Source organism: Arabidopsis thaliana, chromosome 4 (assembly GCF_000001735.4).
Source record: "Arabidopsis thaliana chromosome 4, partial sequence".
Classification (NCBI taxonomy): domain Eukaryota; kingdom Viridiplantae; phylum Streptophyta; class Magnoliopsida; order Brassicales; family Brassicaceae; genus Arabidopsis; species Arabidopsis thaliana.
The window spans coordinates 10,334,418-10,350,905 of NC_003075.7; the positions used below are offsets into that span (position 1 = coordinate 10,334,418).

Consider the following 16,488-nt stretch of genomic DNA (forward strand, 5'->3'; position numbering starts at 1 on the left):
TTGCAAATCTTTAGTATTAGTCTCCTTCAATTATAACAGTAACAATTTCAAAATGGTCAGTGATATGGTTTAACTTAAAATGATTAAGTTAAAGCAAAAGAAAATCACCCGTCTATAAGTAAGTTTGCGAAGTTCCGGAACCGTGTGCTTGCGAAAATGATCGGCTGCATGAATATCTTTCAGCCTTTGTAGGTAGCCTTCGACAATCTTCTCCATAAGTTGAGGTTGACCTCTCACAAAATCATTGCATGCAAATTGCATTACTTGTCCATGCTCAAATTTTCTAAAGCCCTATACGGTACGTTAGGTACACCAACATATAGCAACATTACAACATCACAAAATATTTTATACTTATTCTTGGCCAAAGAATCTACAAAACTTACAAATTTAAAAACGAATACATTTGAACTCGATCGAGATGTGAATAAAATGATCGTTATTTTCCATTGATCAATATCTAGAAAATATACTATGAAGTTATAGTTTTAATTTAACAGTAGCAATGACAAATTTTTCTTTTACAGAAGCCACCTCTCGTACAGCCTTGAAGACACCACTTGTTACAACTTTTATTAGTACATATTCCAAATTCGGGGTGATCGTTGCAACACAATGAATCTCCTTTGTTGGAAGACAAAATTGAATCTTCATTCATCACTTTTGTGGCTTCAATATCTGCAAAATAACATAGACATACATGCGTATAATCATATATACCACATATTCAAGATTTTGGTTTTAAAGAATAGTAATCGAAATGAAAAAAAAAAATGCTCAATACGGTGTTGATCTAATGAGACTAACCTGCAAGTAAAACGGAGAGAGCGAGGAAAGCGAAGAAAACAAATCTTGGATGGACCATTTTTTTTTTTCTAACGTACTAACTCTATAATTATTGTTTATTATATTACTTATGAGAAATGTAGACTTGTTAAGTTTGATATATATATAGGGTTTTTAATTGTTTGCTACTAAAGTTTTTTTCCGTTAATTTTCTTGCTAATAAAGGTAGGCATTGAATTCTATATTGAAGGCATATCAACAATTTTCTTAGTATCAGCAAGGAAATGATATGGTACTCAAAATAACATTGCAATTTGCAATGATGATGATACAATTGGTACATTTGTAGAAACAATTGAATTCATGTAAACAAAAATCCAGTAAACTACAAAACAGTTCAACGTTTTGTATCAGAAAATCACTTGAATGGATCCGATCGCAAGTCAATGATTTTTAATGATTAGTTTCCTTAGATTTATAAAGTTAACAAACATAAGTAATGCATGATTGGCTCATTGAAAACATGCATGATTTAAAAAGATTATGAAAGATTCTTAATCCAATTTATTTCAAAGGAAACAAATCTTGAATAAGCCATCTTTTTAACACTCTACGTAGTGTTTTATTAGTATCGTTATTTGACATAAGAACTGTAGAATTGTTTACGAATGAGTTTTTTTTGTTTGCTAATAAAGTTATTAAATTATATTGAACGTAAATATTAAACACTTTTTTTTTGTAACATCGATTATATTCCTAATATTGTTCTTGAACTACTATTTTAGTATCAATAAGATGATGATATGTTATTCATGGAAACATGCATTGCTGAATGATATTATTGGAGTACAATGGTAAACGAAAATCGAGTCAACTAAAACAGTCCAAAGGTGACTTGATGTCGTTCAAAATCTTAAAAGTTTGAAAGAAACCAATCAAAGAAATATGAAAAAAAATAATGTTTTCATCTATCAAACAAATTAGAATAATGTTTTCAAATAATTATTACATAAAATTATAATTACATCATGCACTCTTCTTTATCAATAAAAACATAACGGGGTCCGTATCGTCCCTATCACCAAGTTTGAAGTAGCAGTGATATAATAACGTCTTGTCCCATTTGATAATATGACTAATAGACAGTCTCCAAAAAAAATCTTAAAAGATAATTATAATTACATTTTTTGTATTTATCTTTTGGGTGAGAAAAAATAATAAATACAGGATGGGGTATTATTCTTTTATTCCTTTTCACATTGGAGAGTAGAAGGGACTGAAATTGGTGAATGCTTCAATGCAAAGTCTTGACAATATAAGTGACACAAAAAACAAATGTAAATACACTAAAAAAAGCTTCTATATCCCCATTTTAATGTGTATTAATATTATACATCTATATAGAATAAAGAAGAAAAAAGAAAAACCATGAACAAGTTGGTGGGGGTGACACAAACCATACCTCAAGGTAGGTGATATATCCATATGGAGAGATTTTTAGCTGTTCTTTTAAAGTTAGGACCACTTCTTCCTCAAAACTTCACAAAAATCTCTAACTTTGAGATAACACTAAATCCATCAACTTTACCTTCTTCATGATTAAGAAAAAAACATACATCTCTCAGTCTAGGACCATAGAGACCAGGACCGGGACCAATCATGTTGTTGTGTTGGATGAAACTCGGGTTTCGAGGTTAATTCTGTACAGATTTTGCTACATGACTAGGGGTGTAATCATGTAACCTTTGCAAAGGCACTAGATTCCATGATCTAAGAACTCAATGTTATTACGGTATTAAGACAGCTACTAGAAAACTAAAAGATGGGAGGATTCTTGTGGTTCTTGGGTTGGTCACGTTACTCCGAAAGAAGAGAAAGGGAGAGAGAGAGCCAAAGTCTTTGTCATCAATGAAGTTTGGTTTTTGATTGATAAAATTGGTCCCCCACTTTGGTATAAATTCCAGAACATACCCAGAGATAACAGAACCAATAAAAGAAAAAGTTATTTAGGCAAAAAGTGGTCACAGGATTCTTCAGGCGGGTTTGGTTCTTTTTTTCAAACTACAACTAGCTTTTACCCGTTAAGACAACATCTTCATCTCCCTCCTATTAAACACAACGACCTAACCATATTACAGCAGTAAGCTCTAGATACATATCCCTTCATTTTTTATACATCTTTTCATAGTCTAGCCTAAGAAACCCGGTAAACTAAGAAAGCACAAAACTTCTTCAGATTCTTGGAATGATGAGATGGGGAAGAAAGAAACCTGTTTCTTCTTCTTCTTCTTCCGGGTTGTCTCGTGCTCTTCCTGTTTCTTGGTTTTCAAAGTTAAGTGGTTCTTCTGACTTGAAACCTGCAAAAGAGAAGAAGCAAGATGAAAAAGCTAGCCAGAACATATCTGTAAAAACTTCCTTGAGTTCTACTACACGTCGAAGTGATATTCATGAGAACAGCAAAAGGTTTCAAAGAGTATCAGTAGAAAAGGAGAACTCTGCAACAAGATCAGCAGATAAAGAGTCGAATGAGAAGTTTGAAGAGATAATGAGCAGTGTGAGGAAGAAAGTAAGAGATTTCCAAAAAGAGACATGTGGTTTTCTGGAAGTGGAGGCAATGGATAGAGACAACGGAACTGTGATCCTGACGCCAAGAATTCAGGTGAACAGAGATAAACAGAGATGTGAGAGACGTGACCAAAGGCTTCTTGAACAAAAGCCAAAGAGATCAGAACAAGACGCGGGGGTCAAGGTGAAAAAACCAGCTAGAAGGACAGGTACAGGAGGTTACAGTAGAGAAGATTCCGTGATTCTTGGTCATACCATAACAAAACCGGCTCATCAGTGGGAAAAGCTCAAGGAAGTCAAACTAAGAGAAGTGAAGCTGAAGGCTGACCAACAGAGGAAATCTCTGTACCTAAAAAGGGAGCTAAACAGAATAGGAACAAAAGAAAACAACAAAGTTAGAGTTTTTTCACCAAGAGCATCTGAAAAATGCAGAGTTAAAGCTATTGAAGACTTGAAAAAGGCCAAACAGAGAGCACGGGAGCACGAGCTTCTGATAGAAACAGCAGATGGAGGAATGGAGAACGAAAGCTTTGCAGTAGTGAAATGCTCAAGTGATCCTCAGAAGGATTTTAGAGATTCAATGATTGAGATGATTATGGAGAATGGTATCAACCATCCAGAAGAACTCAAAGAGCTTCTGGTTTGTTATCTCAGACTCAATACAGATGAATATCATGACATGATCATCAGTGTGTTCCAGCAGGTGCATAATGATTTTAATTTTCATTAATTTTGGTGTAGAATAGTAACATATAGATTCATCAGTATGATTTGTGGATAGTTTAAGCTTTCTACGATGTAACTTCATGCTTCTTGGTAATACTAAAACTGATAACAATTCTATAAAATTGACAGAATAAGATTAATATAGTTTCTGGAAATTACCAATTTTTAGTCGATTCTTAGTCCTTCACCAGCTAAGAACTCATGGACAACTCCGTCAACTTCAGTCATGCTACATCCAGGCTTCTGTTTACTCTTTCTGCTCTCATGTTTCTTCTACCGTCTATAACCTTCTCCCACCTTCCATCTGAGGCATACAAATTTGACATCTGAGCATAACCTGAACTATCACGTAGATTCAATTCCAGTAACCGATTCGCTATACGCTCTGCTTGTTCCAATTGTCCAAACCTCTTACAGGCACCAAGAAGAGATTCTAGTAAAATGGAAGCCTCATCTGCTGGAATCTCGTTCACAAGTTCTTCTGCTTCCTCAATTTTTCCCATCCGACCAAGCAAATCCACCATACAACCATAGTGTTCAATAGTAGGTTCAACCCTGTAAACACTACTCATCATTTCAAAAAGTTTGCGAGCTTGGTCTAACATACCCACATGATTACAGGCCGACAGAACACCAATAAATGTGATACCATTTGGTTTAAAACCTTCATACACCATCTCCGAGAAGATCTCTAAAGCATCTTTTCCAAGACCGTGAACACTCAAATCCGAGATTATCGAGTTCCATGTACTGACATCTCTCTTTGAAGTAGCTCTAAACACTTCAAGAGCCTTGTCAATTTTCCCACACTTCGAATACATATCCACAAGAGCTGTAGCCAAAAACCCTTCAATCTCAATCCCATGCTTGTCTATGTAAACATGTACCCACTCACCTTGACTCAAAGATCCAAGACTAGCACAAGCAGATAAAACACTAACAAGAGTAAAACCATCTGGTTTCTCTGTGGAATCATCCAGCATCTTATTAAAAACCTCTAAAACCTCGTTGTAACAACCCACATGTGCATAAGCAGTCACCATAGCGTTCCAAGAAACCACATCTCTAACCGGCATAGAATCGAAAACCTCCTTGGCTTCCTTAACCAACCCCGCAGCCGCATAACCCGAAATCATAAAATTCCAAGACTCCACATTCCGTTCCTCCATCTCATCAAACAACGCACGAGCTTCATCCACTAAACCTTTCTCAAGATAAGCACTCAACAACGAATTCCAAGAAACAGCATCTCTCACAGGCATTCTATCGAGCACTTTACGTGCAATCTCAAAGTAACCGCTTCGTCCATAAACATTAACCAAAGTATTCTCAACAAACACATCAGTCACCAAACCACTCTTGATAAAAAGACCGTGAATTTGCCTTCCTTCTTCAAACCCACAAAACGCAGCACAAGCTTTCAACACAAACGTGAAGCTGTACTTATCAGGAAAAACAGGACCAAGAAGCATTTCACGAAACACGGTTAAGGCAACCTCAGGAGTAGAGCTATTAGCATAAGCCCTGATGACGGAATTGTGAGTGAACCCATTAGGGCTCCCAATGCGATTGAGAATAGAGTGAGCGTAAGAGACTGTTTTGGGTTCTGGGTTTGTTGCAGCAAAAGCAACAAGCTTGCTCGCGGAAAACGTGTCATGAAAAAGACCGGTTTTGAGCATAAAGGCGTGAGCTTGTTGAATCTCCGTCAGAGATTTAGCTCTCTCTGTGAATGAGAGAATCGGTACTGGAGTTGATGAACAAACACTCATTTTTTTCAAATTCTCTTTCTGCAATAACCGCAAGTTATATGCTTGTGGTCGGATGATTATTTCTGCACACATATATATGTCTTTTTCAACCATGGAAGTGAATCGATGTAAAATGTTAAATTCTATGTGAAATTAATTAATTAAACAATAAACAATAGACGTGTGTGTGAATGTATATAGAGGAAATAAAAGTACATTATTTTTTGTTAAAGAGAAATAAAAGTACATTATAGTGGAATTTAAGTAGGCATAATGCAACACGAAAACACTTAACCCAATCATCATCAACCAGGTTCAGATTATAAACCAAAAGAACAAGTCTAATAGCTGGGACATGTTTAAACTTTAAACTGGAGAATCAAATTTTTTTTTTTAAAGGACCGGAGAATCAATGTTTCAATCAAAAAGTTGAAACTTTTTTCCTAACAAGTAATACACCATCTTCCAAGTTGTATCAAATCATTTACTTCGATATAATTTCTTTTTGTAGATAGAAATGGTGGTGACTATTTCATCGCTTGAACTCAGGTGCAGAAAGTCATAAATAAAGTTCTACAATTTTCCTTAATATGCCTTTTTAAGAAGACACATAAGGAATATATTCCTAAATCTATTCGACTAATAAATATGTGGATGTTTGAAATTCTAGAATCAGAACTACGAAGATTAATTTGAACCAAAATAATTTATTTTAATATAGTATATTATATATTGTATATTATCAAAGTTTATTACAAGTACGATAGGATCTTATATTACAAGTACCCACACTCTTATATTAACAACTACCATATAATCTCTGAAAACAAATATACCAAATATCATAGTTGTTTTTTTGTTTTTTTTGGGCCAAAGTATCATAGTTGTTTAGAAAATTATTTGTAACAAGAAATACCAAATGGGATACTATTCCATGTCACCTTTAAATATTTCAGGAAAGCCATATTTTCAAAGAGTGAGTCGACAAGTTTTGGAAAAAAATTCTTAAGTAAAAGGTGCAACTGTTGAATGTTTAGGGTGAAAAGTCAAATTACAATTCCTAATTAGCGTAATTGAAATGGCAGAGTAAACTTTTTTTCTTCTCTTCGTTTTGCATGTGATCCTAGATTTCCTTTTTTCTTAATGGTATCGGTTTTCTTTAAACATTGTTTGTGACATTACTTATTTTATGCACAAACTTAAATCGCAATAACTCACATTAATTATAAAGGTTAAAGAAAAAAATCATTCTCATGACGACTGCTTAACCCGAGAATCATTGTTTTGTTTGATTTTTGTTTTGTTTTAAAGAAGTAACTTCCAAGTTTAAAAAAAAAAAAAAAAAATACTCTCACGGGGAGAGTCGTCATGGGAAAGTTGTGTTACAAGCCCTAGATTTGGTACAAAATGAAACGATGAAAGAAATGCAAATTGAATCAACTGATTAGTGGTTAAGCTCTACCGTTTGGTAAAGAAGTTTATGATTCCGGTACACTTCGATCTTAACGGCGGAAGCAAGAACGGAATCATGTAGCGGTAGCAAACCAACGATCGAGGCAATCAATTCGGCGCTCCGAGACTGACTCATGCTCAATTTCCTTCTCCCAATGTCTATTACAAATGCCTTTTTAACATTTTGAAACAAAGTTGTTTTATATATAATATTTTATTATTATTATTTAATCAAAGTCTATTACAAGTACGGTGGGATGAAAGATACGCATATGAGGCAGTTTAAACCAAAGTCTATTACAAATACGATTTTATTCCAATATACTAATTAAGAAAGCAAGTAGTATTATTCGACCAGTTATTACTTATCAATCCTCGTCGCTGTTGGATCCTTCCGTCACGTCGGAGCTTGCTGGTGAATCCCCTAGATCTTCCAGAGGATCATGATACATTGGATTCGGTTGTGGCAGCAACTCGTTTGCCTCCAGATGGTTTATGATATTTTCTAGCAGATCTCGGATTTGTTGCAGCTGATCCAAGTCGACCATCTCATTTGAGTAAAAAGAATCAAGTTAGATATTTAAGTATCAATTTTAATTTGATTTCTTCAATTCTTCTAGATATACGAAAATATTAAAAAAACAAAAAGTAATAAACCAAAGGAGAAAGTGAGAAATACACGCAGCATTTGGAGCTTACATCGTCTACGAGGTCGTTAACGCCATCAACAATTTTCTCGAACTTATCTAGGAGATCATGGAAACTTTTTGTCTAGCTTTATTCACGTCTGCTTCAGCCATTGTAGGTTTCTTAAAAGCTTTGCAAATGAATCAAAAAAAAAGAAGAAGAAAGAAAGTAAAAGCTTTGCAAAATGTAGTTAAGGTTAGAAGATGATGTTGATTATGATCGTATTATATAGCCAAAAAATTATCATTTTAGGTAGGTCTTAATTAACAACAACAAGAAAGAAGTTATGATCATCATTTCAGGTAAATTTTTTGAAACTTGATCGTATGTGTGTGGTTTCAATGCATGTCTAAGAATTGTTTCTTCCTAAATCGTGTAGTATCTGTTAAGTGGTAACCACCACCACTTTGTATTACGCATCACTGTTTTTAAAATTATAAATAAATAAGACAACCACATTAACGTTGTTTCCAAATTATGATTAATTAATTTTCCTTTTCGTAACCAAAATCTGATCATTTTTCATTCGTTAATATTAAACATCCACATTTTTATTATTATTTACTGACCTATGTTTGATTAATGATTTTGCCTTTGTTCAAATTACGTTGATTAATCAAAAAGTTATATGATCGGGAACTACCTTTGTTCAAAAAAAGGAACAATTAATTATGCTCTGACTAGTATTTTACGTTATACTTCTAATGTAATTTTGGGTAATCGCAAGGTCCACAAAGTCATATATATAATTGGCAAATTTATATGATCATTGAGATCAATTAGGTGCACAAAATCATAATTGCCAAGTGTTGCAATTAGATATAGAACATGAAAATGTGGTAAGACATATCTAAATTCTGATGAATAGACTCTAAACATATACAATATCTTCTCTTATAGAACAAAAACATTTCGTATAAATGGAGAGTAGATCAGATATCCTATAAAATATAGATTCTACTTATGTGATAATAGATAAACTTTCCTACAGTAAGACAAAGAACTAATTAGTTAAAATGTACACATTTTGAAATGATTAGAATATATGTACGATCATTAGAATCAATATCTCAATATCTGCTTTGTTGTTGTTGTTGTAGTAGTAGTTGTTGTTGTCGTCGTCGTCGTCGTCTACAACTCAAAACCCCACACTCTCATACTTCGTCATTTTGTGAATGACCCCGTAGTCTTGACAATTCGAGTCACAATGTGGTAGGCATAGCTCAAACGACTGTGGTTTTTCTTGATTAATTGGATTTTTATTTTTGATAAAATTTTAAAAAGTCTTTTTGGATAACCAAATTAAAAATAAATTGAGCTAGCAGAAACTGGTAGATGGACAAAAGGGGAACTGAACTAAAAATATGTTAAGCCAAAAGTCACATGGCTAATATACTCGGATACAATAACTAGGCGATTAAGCTATATCTGCAGTAACATATGAATTGATAATATGAAAAAGGGAAAACATATTAATTCGACGGATTTCTTGTGTATGTGTTTACTTTGTTTTCATTAGTATTTTACCTAATTAATTGTCCACCAATTGCCATTTGCTTAACTTGTCTTCCAATAGTTTACCATTTATCAAATTCGCTCCCTAATTATTCTCATTACAAAATTCAATGCATGTAAGTTATAATATACTTCTTTTCAACGGCCAAAAAGATGCATTCCCGTTTATAGCATATAAAGAAAACGAGGGACTTGACGTTGTAATGCACTAATGCTTGTGGACTTGTGGTCGGATGACTCTTTCTGCACACATAATGTCTTTTCAACCATATAATTAAATCGATGTAAAGTGTTAACTCCTAAATAAAATCAAATCAACGGGTCAATAGATTTTAAATAATTTAGTAATTTACACTTCTTTTTGTGATTGTAAATATAACTATTCTATAATAAATTATAATTTAAAAAAAAATATAAATCCTTAATAATAATAAAGAATTGTCATGGCATTTGTATAAGAAAATAGAACATATATATAAAGAAAACGTCTATTAATTAAACAATAAACAATAGACGTGTGTGTGAGTGTATATAGAGGTACATAATGCAACACGAAAACACTTAACCAAATCATCATCAACCAAGTTCATCTCATAAACCAAAAGAACACGTCTAATAACTGGGAATGTTTAAGCTAATCTCCTATTTAAACAGAGCCAGCGATGATTACGTTTAGTTATACACTATCACAAACGAAAACCTAAGAAAAAAAAGGATCGAGGAAAGAGAGCTTAGAGCGCTATGGAGAGCAAGAAAAAGCAATTGTTTGGGAACTTGCGCGATCTGACGAATGCCGTCCGTCCAAGTGCGTATGGACAACAAGACGACTGCGGCGGAGTTAGACGCAATTGCCGAGAATCTTCTCAAGTGCTGCATTGATGTCATGACGATCACGGTGAGACCGGTGGAGGGAGAGGGACCATCCAAGGCCGAAGCGAAACCATGATCGACGTCCACGGCGGTATCAAAGTTATGAATAAATAATAACTATGGTTGTTTCTGTTAAGAAAACCTAGATGACGATTGTATAGACAAACTTTAATATATAACGATAGGGTATATATATGCTCTGTTTTTTTTTTTAATATAAGATGGTGTTTCTGTGAAGAAATCTGATACAGTGGACAAGTAATTATTATACGAAATGGTTGTTTTTGTTAACAGATTCTTAATTTATTTATTTTAAGTGTTGAGTAGAGAACTAGATGATGACGGTATTGGTACAGTGGACAAACAGAATCAACCTACTGATGCAGATTGTCAATATATTGAGTCTCCGCATGTGACTCTGCTACAGTACTTGCTCATCATTTATAGTATTTCTTAAAGTTTCTTTGAACATATGTTAATTATATGTCTAAACATGTTAAAGAGAATATCAGTGATCACAATCCGACCACTTTCATCTGATATCTTGATCAAAAAACAAATGGAACTCTCTCCCCATTTTTCCAACAAGACACGTAATAGTTCCATATCGAAATCATCAAATTTCTTCTTCAGAAACACAATCTTGCTCTTCAATTCCGTAGTTTTATCACCAATTATCCGCCCAAAGCCCTAGTCTTTGACTCATCTTCCGCAGTATCCGATCTAGGTTTTACGGAATCAGAAACAGGGGCTTCAACCAGGGTTTTGGGAAAATCAGCGTCTTGGATCTTCATTTTCTTCAACGTAACGGAGAAATGTTAGACATATTGTTTGGGAAACCACACCAATTTTCTCTTTTTGGGCTTTGGACATTCTATATATCTTAGAGTCTTTTGGGTCTTTAATTGTTGGGATCCATCTTTATGCATTAAAATCATTTTTCTAAATTTAGGAAAGTAAAGTGTTAGATTACGATAATAAAATTTTGCAGATTTTATTTTTAAAATTTAGATCTATAACTTGTAATAAATTTGTTAAACTAATATTTGTTATATGTAGTGAATTAGTATTAGATTGTTTACCAAAAGATGTATTTATTTTTCTGTAAAAAAAACTCTTATCAAAATTTTAATATTTCTTGAAAATATCCAATTATATTAAATTATAATTTAGTATTTCTTTGATAATTAATTTCTATGATATATAAGATACAATGTTGTGGACTTTTATAGAAGAAAATATGCTTATTTGAGTAACATATTTAACTTTTGGACCTATTTTACTTCTAGATATTTATGAATTGTGAGTATATATAAAGACATGGAACTTCACAAGAGTTGCAATACTGTATATATGAGAAAAAAAACAAGTTAAAGAGTGCTTTTGATCCAAAATGTTAAACATGAGCAAAAATGAAGGTTCATTAACCTCAGTATCATATTTCATCACCACAACGTATGATATGGTCGATGATCTTTCATTAGATTCAATAATTTCTTGGAGCCAGAGCGGCAAGAGTTTCATCATTTGGAATCCAGAAGAATTTTACAACAATCTTCTTCAAAGATTCTGCTTCCAACGCATAAATACCTTTTTCTCTTTCCTTTTTTCACATGTAAGTTACTTATATATGATTACTTTAGTAAGATGTCATCATAGATAGTTTTGTATTCTCTCAACTTTGAATCTTCCTTTTCGTTAGGGTTTCAGAAAAATCGACTCTGGAAAATGGGAATTCGCGAATGATAATTTTGTGCGAGGTCAACGTCACCTCATAAATAACATTATAAGTGATGTAATAGAGCAGGAGGTTCAATATGATCAAGGAATGGAATTGTTTAAAGCAGAAAAATTATTTGCACGACTAGTGAAAAAAGTACAGGATCAATTGCCACCTCATAACAGTTATCCAACCTCAAAACTTCCTTTCCCCACCAAAATCTATGAGATGGTGGACGATCCTTCATCGGATGCTATTATCTCATGGAGCCAAAGTGGCAAGAGTTTCATCATTTGGAATCCACAAGAATTTTGCAAAGATCATCTTCGTAGACTCTTCAATACCCTCCATATACATTTTTTCTTCTATAAACTTAAAATATTTGTAAGTTTCTTATATGTTAGTTTTGTAAGATGTAATCATATTCTTTTAGCTAGTTTTTGTTTTGCTTATTAACTTTGAATCTTCTTTTTTCTATAGGGTTTCAAAAAAATTAATCCAAAGAAATGGGAATTTGCAAATGATAATTTTGTCCGGGGTCAACGTCACCTTGTGGAAATCATTATAAGCAATGATAAAAAGAAGAATGATCAACTACGTAAACAGGATGCCAGAGAGAAAAAAATGGCGGAGGCAGGAGAATTGTTTAAGTTGCAAATTGAGGAAATGTCGGATATGAGAAAGAAAATGAAGAAGGCCAAGGAAGTAAAGGAACAAGAGGTTCGACTCTGCAAATTATGAGTTTGTTGGAGGTCAATCTTATTTTATGAATAATATCCATAAGAAGCTCTAGCTTGTCATTACCATTAAAGTTTGTATTTATTAGTTTTCTTTGAGATTATGTTTAATGTTTTTGTTTGTGCAACAGTTGCTTCTTTGGCTTTCTGCTTTCTGTAAAATCCCTTAAAAAGGATGTAATAATTATTCTTTGATTTGGCATAGTACTCGTTATAAGTCTCTTGTAACTTTTCTTTTTTTTTCTTTGTTTGTTTCCGACGTGTTCTTCATAAATTATTGAATGGTATACTGATAAAAGTCTACAACATCATATAGGACTTTGGAAATTATGATTTTGTTGAAGGTCAATCTCATTTTATGAATACTATCCATAAGCTCTAGCTTATCATTACCATTGAAGTCTGCTACAATGAACTGTGAAAGATCATACAAGTGATAAATAAACAGCTGAACCATACCTAAGTACTGTAATCGAAAACAATAAAACTGAGAAACCCTATTTTACAAGTAACTAAAACAGACTAGAAATTTAATCTTTGACATATCAACTTCTCTCTGAAGAAGTCAGATGTCCAAGCTGTTCTGTAATTGCATTAACATTTCTCGAATTCCACCAACATTTCTCAGTACGTACTCCGGCTTTATCTTTATCGTCTTTCCTCTCTAATTGAACTTCCCGTTGCTCGGTTGAGCCAGGATTCTCTGAGAAAAACTGCTGCCAGAAGCCATCATTCGCTCCTGCTACTGGAGGAGGAGGAGGAGCAGCAACAGTGTTCTGTTCTTTCGAACCATCGGGCTCACAGTTCATATCGATGATCCTTGGAGAAGGAGGAGATTTGAGACGTGAATCGACACTTAACTGTATGCAAGAAAGAGGAGGGCTCTCTGGAAAAGTAGATGATTCATCCACATCAAGTGTCATCATACTTCTTGATTGTAACATACTCTCACAAGAATCCGATACAAGATTCTCCCAAATCGCTATCGATGACTCTAACTGTTCCACTTGATGCTCTCTTGTGTGTGAAGAAGGGCTTGTAGAACCTTCCTCTCTCACAACAACACAAGTTTTGTTCTCTTCCAACATCGGTTCATCGGGAAAGAACTCGATCCTAGGGAACCTTCTTTTCCTCTCGTTTGTTTCGGGAACACACGGCGATAGGTTCAAAGCAAGCCCTGGCTTTTCCAATACTTGAGAAACAAACGAAACCATTGTTTTCTGACGCTTCTCCATGTGTTGTAATCGTTCTTTAAGTTCTTTCACTTGCATCTCAAACACTTCTCGTTCCTCGTCTTGTTTATGTAACTCTTCAAGCAATCCTTCTTTCTCTTTTGTCAATCTCTCAATCTGATTATTCATTCTCACTCGTTCTGAATCCGTCAACGGGTTTAACTGAGCTTGAAGATTCGGTAAAGAGTGGCTATGAACTGGTTTGCGTCTATGAATGTTCTTCATAAGATGAGGTTGACCTCTCACAAAATCATCATTCGCAAATTCCCATTGCTCAGGATCAGCTTTTCTAAAACCCTACACACAAAAACAAATTCCACTAAGAAGATGATTGATTTAGTCAATACTTTTAAACAAAGCATGAAAACACTTACATATGTGTTAAGCTGGCGGATAAAGCTAGAGAAGTTATTGTGCTTGAAGAATCTCGGAAGAAGATCTCTAGAAAACTCCGGCGGATTCCAAACGATGAAACTCTTATTGCTCTGACTCCAAGAGACGATAGAATCGGATGAAGAATCATCAACCATCTCATATGTTTTGGTGAGGAAAGGTGGAAGTGAGCTTGATGAAACTCCATGATTATTCTCATCCATCTCTGAAAACACTTTTAACAACTCTCACACTCCTTGATTCAATCTACTCACAACAAAGCTTACAATCACACTCACAAAAACAGAGCCAAAAACAGAGCAAGAGACTCTTTTGATCAAACTATGAAAGTTTCAATAACCAAAAAAGATAAAAACTTTCAATTCAATAACTTCAGTACACAGAAACTACAGTTAAGGAGGACTCAAAGAACTTACTATCAGTAAGTTTCGATCAAAATCAGAAGCCCAAAATTCCCTCCAAAAAAAGCTTCGAACTTGAACAAAGTGAAAGACTAAAAACTCACCACTGTTTCTAAATAAAAGACAATCAAGCAAAAGCTTCTAAGAACCCCTAAAACCCTTGTAAAATTCAACGAATCTAGAACCCTTTTAGCATTAAAATCAAAAAGAAGAAACCCTTATTAGCTTCTCGAACCCTCTCTGCTTCTCGAACCTAAACAGCTTCTGGACTTGGGTATATATATTTTAATCAGACAAGAGAATTTCAAGCAGCAATAATTTGTCTGCTTCTGTATCTCTATCTATACCATTATTGCTGCGGAAATATCAGAGAGAGAGAGAGAGACTCTTTGAGGAGAGAAGACCGTAGAAAAGTAAACGAGTCGATTGACCCGGTGGGGATTTACGACGACGACGATTCGTCAAACCTTTCGTCGATTTTTTATATAACTGATTAGCGATTAAAAACGCGTAAACGATAACAAAAAACGAACAGTTTCTGAGGGATTTGTGATTATACGATTTAGCTTTTGATTACAAAAAGGTTGATGAAGCAAGTACGAATCAGAACAGAACAGCTGTTTCATAGTTTTACAAAGATTGGGTTTGGTGGAATGTTTTATTATTTTATTATTATCAAAATCACCCCATGAGATAATGATAGAGCTGTTTTTGGCATAAAGTTTATTTCTTTCAATTATATAAAAATGTGAATAGTCAATGAATATAAGCATAGAGATCTTGTTTGTTTGTTAATGTAGAAGCATTTATGGCCGTAAGAAAATTCGTTGTTGATCTCTTTTTGGGGTTTATAAACTAAAGAAAAGTCTTTGATTTTTATTTGGAGGACACGAAATCGAAAAGTCTTGTTTTGAAGGATATTCAATTGTGTTTGGCATTTGGTAAATATCATGCCTCCTTTAGTTTTTTCTTTTGGGGTTTTTTTTTCTGTCGAACATCTGAATGTTTTTTTTAAATAATTTTGATGTGCATACGTAAACAAAGATTGAATTAAGGCAGTATCGTTAGTGCAAGAAAAAGTCGGATCAAACCTGAAATATTAAAGTGCTTAGCTTATTAATATATGTTAGTGTAAGATCACTACTTAGCTTATTCAAATGCTATTGAAACGGGATTTCTAAATTCATGTCCAACATTAATTCACTACTGTTTGAGGTAAAAGAACATTGTGGTATTAATCCGGTTCGATCGTTGCACAATATTGATATTTCTTTAAAGAAAAATGCACACGTATGTGCTTAGTTCACTGTCCCCGTCAACGCTATATTACAATATTCCAATACCAAAAATCAATTTAAAATGTTTTAAATTAAAATTAATTCTGCTATAGTATTCACATCCAGTAAGACTAAGACACAGTAAAAAAAAAAGGATCAATAACCTAATTACATTATAGAAATCATAGATAACCAAAAATTGTAGATAACCTACATGTAATCGCAAATACGTATAAAAATGTTAAAATTTGTAACATATAATGTGGTTTATTATTGGTTGTGAATAACTTCTACATGGAATTTAAAAATTACTTTGATAAAGATGAAATATATTGTTTCAACTAATTTGGGTCCCAACTATTGTGGTCGGAGTAGGACG

At 33.8% G+C, this 16,488-nt stretch overlaps 6 protein-coding genes and 1 long non-coding RNA gene across 9 annotated transcripts; 3 read left to right on the plus strand and 4 right to left on the minus strand.

The window, feature by feature from the left end:
- Positions 1-493: 493 nt before the first annotated feature.
- Positions 494-865, minus strand: AT4G18823 (Defensin-like (DEFL) family protein; the record flags this gene model as incomplete). Its single annotated transcript, NM_001036589.1, has 2 exons — positions 494-660; positions 808-865. 2 exons carry the CDS (start codon positions 863-865, stop codon positions 494-496), a joined length of 225 nt encoding a protein of 74 aa, NP_001031666.1.
- Positions 866-1,883: 1,018 nt separating this feature from the next.
- Positions 1,884-2,237, minus strand: AT4G06850. The gene has a single exon (NR_142045.1). It is a non-coding gene; the product is annotated as an other RNA (long non-coding RNA).
- On the plus strand, positions 2,149-4,257 carry OFP5 (ovate family protein 5). The gene has a single exon (NM_117999.5). The coding sequence runs from the start codon at positions 3,032-3,034 to the stop codon at positions 4,079-4,081; it is 1,050 nt and encodes a 349-aa protein (NP_193618.2). The 5' UTR covers positions 2,149-3,031; the 3' UTR covers positions 4,082-4,257.
- Positions 2,149-5,961, minus strand: AT4G18840 (Pentatricopeptide repeat (PPR-like) superfamily protein; the record flags this gene model as incomplete). 3 transcript variants are annotated; one of them, NM_001341305.1, is made up of 2 exons in its annotated part: positions 2,149-3,143; positions 4,237-5,961. In NM_001341305.1, one exon carries the CDS (start codon positions 5,937-5,939, stop codon positions 4,302-4,304), a length of 1,638 nt encoding a protein of 545 aa, NP_001329295.1. The 3 variants fall into 3 exon arrangements, with proteins under 3 accessions (NP_001329295.1, NP_001319988.1, NP_193619.1); NM_001341304.1 differs by having other exon boundaries at positions 2,682-3,712; positions 4,237-5,939; NM_118000.1 differs by lacking the exon at positions 2,149-3,143 and having other exon boundaries at positions 4,302-5,939.
- A 4,308-nt stretch (positions 5,962-10,269) lies between these two features.
- Positions 10,270-11,171, plus strand: AT4G18860 (uncharacterized protein; the record flags this gene model as incomplete). Its single annotated transcript, NM_118002.1, has 2 exons — positions 10,270-10,374; positions 10,983-11,171. 2 exons carry the CDS (start codon positions 10,270-10,272, stop codon positions 11,169-11,171), a joined length of 294 nt encoding a protein of 97 aa, NP_193621.1.
- Positions 11,172-11,750: 579 nt separating this feature from the next.
- Positions 11,751-12,899, plus strand: AT4G18870 (E2F/DP family winged-helix DNA-binding domain-containing protein). The gene is made up of 3 exons (NM_118003.3): positions 11,751-11,964; positions 12,052-12,453; positions 12,550-12,899. The coding sequence occupies exons 1-3, from the start codon at positions 11,752-11,754 to the stop codon at positions 12,808-12,810; spliced, it is 876 nt and encodes a 291-aa protein (NP_193622.1). The 5' UTR covers position 11,751; the 3' UTR covers positions 12,811-12,899.
- A 162-nt stretch (positions 12,900-13,061) lies between these two features.
- On the minus strand, positions 13,062-15,485 carry HSF A4A (heat shock transcription factor A4A). The gene is made up of 2 exons (NM_118004.3): positions 14,413-15,485; positions 13,062-14,335 (listed from the first exon to the last, which is right to left on the minus strand). Exons 1-2 carry the CDS (start codon positions 14,632-14,634, stop codon positions 13,352-13,354), a joined length of 1,206 nt encoding a protein of 401 aa, NP_193623.1. The 5' UTR covers positions 14,635-15,485; the 3' UTR covers positions 13,062-13,351.
- Positions 15,486-16,488: the final 1,003 nt, after the last annotated feature.

What these genes read in the sequence shown, in the direction of transcription:
- OFP5 (NM_117999.5), top strand. Translation starts at nt 3,032, where the DNA reads ATGATGAGATGGGGAAGAAAGAAACCTGTTTCTTCTTCTTCTTCTTCC.
- AT4G18870 (NM_118003.3), top strand. Translation starts at nt 11,752, where the DNA reads ATGAGCAAAAATGAAGGTTCATTAACCTCAGTATCATATTTCATCACC. An exon ending in TCTCTTTCCTTTTTTCACAT is followed by an intron (nt 11,965 to 12,051) that starts GTAAGTTACTTA and finishes CCTTTTCGTTAG; the next exon opens with GGTTTCAGAAAAATCGACTC. An exon ending in TCTATAAACTTAAAATATTT is followed by an intron (nt 12,454 to 12,549) that starts GTAAGTTTCTTA and finishes TTTTTTCTATAG; the next exon opens with GGTTTCAAAAAAATTAATCC.